Genomic DNA, 1,108 nt, shown 5'->3' with positions numbered 1-1,108 from the left:
TCTCAACTGACTTTAAGAAAAGCCGCAATGAATTTTATCCCTACCGATATCGATTGAGACTGATCCTGAATTATAAAACCTTTGGGCCAAGTCCTCGGAAAAAAATTCTCTGCCTAGTTGGAACATAGGAGAGGAGGAGAGTTTCAAGGGACACCTAACCTAACCGTTTATTTGACAAAAGTCGCTGCCCAAGGGTAAGGAACGTGCATTTACAAATATGGCGGCTTTGGGAAATCAGTTGGCCACTTTCCCCCTTGGGTCGGTGGAGATCGCCAGATCGGGGGAAAGTATTAGAGAGAGAGAGAGAGAGGTGAAGCGGGTTGAGGTGGAAGCATAAGCAGGAGTGGGACGATGGGAAACGAAGCGATCTTCATGGAAGAAGCAAATAAATGGTTAGAAGAGCTTGGGCGGAGACGCTTCAGCCAAGATATCCAATACACATCGCTTAAAGGTCTCCAGATCGTGCAAGCCCAGAAGGATTCTTTACTCCTCAATCACATCCTTCACAAAGAATTTGCAGTAAATCTCATATCATCTCACCCTTCTTCTCTCTCTGTATCTTACCTTAATTTCTCTCTTTTTTTTTTGTTTTTTTCCGAAGCTCTGGGCTCTGTAATTTATTGTGGGTGACCTTATTTCTTCTTAATTTGATTCATTTTTTGGTGGGTTTGGGGTGGGGGTTTCACAATCTGCAGGATAGAACAGGGAATTGCCATGTGGGAGCGATAGCTTGCATAATCGATGCAGTTGGGGCGGCAGCTATAGCTACTTACACAGGCGACCTCAAAGTCTCTGTTGATTTCAACATTTCTTACTTCTCAACTGTTAAAATCGAGGTTTGAATTCATTTGAACTGTGGTGCCCAATTGATTTTTTTCTGAGTATGATGGGGCTAGACTTTAGATTGAAACCCATAACCCAATTGATTTCGTACTAAATGCAGGAAGAGGTGGAGATTGAAGCTAAGGTAGTAGCACACAGAGGGAAGCTTTCATTGACGACAGTGGAGTTTAGGAGGAAGAAGGATGGAGTGGTGGTTGCTTTCGGTAAGCAATGGATGTCTCAAGTAAATGCCGTTCCAGGTCTTCAAGGTCTTCAAGCTAGGATT

The 1,108-nt window shown here is 43.6% G+C and overlaps 1 protein-coding gene across 1 annotated transcript; it reads left to right on the top strand.

Moving 5' to 3' along the window:
- Positions 1-201: 201 nt before the first annotated feature.
- Positions 202-1,102, top strand: LOC122065237 (the record flags this gene model as incomplete). Its single annotated transcript, XM_042629047.1, has 3 exons — positions 202-519; positions 696-836; positions 944-1,102. Coding segments are annotated over exons 1-3 (468 nt in total), but the record flags the coding sequence as incomplete, so codon positions are not given.
- Between the last annotated feature and the right edge of the window lie 6 nt (positions 1,103-1,108).

This window comes from Macadamia integrifolia, chromosome 2 (genome assembly GCF_013358625.1).
Source record: "Macadamia integrifolia cultivar HAES 741 chromosome 2, SCU_Mint_v3, whole genome shotgun sequence".
Taxonomy (NCBI): domain Eukaryota; kingdom Viridiplantae; phylum Streptophyta; class Magnoliopsida; order Proteales; family Proteaceae; genus Macadamia; species Macadamia integrifolia.
Note: the sequence above shows the minus strand (reverse complement) of the source record. Positions and strands in the feature narration are given on the sequence as shown.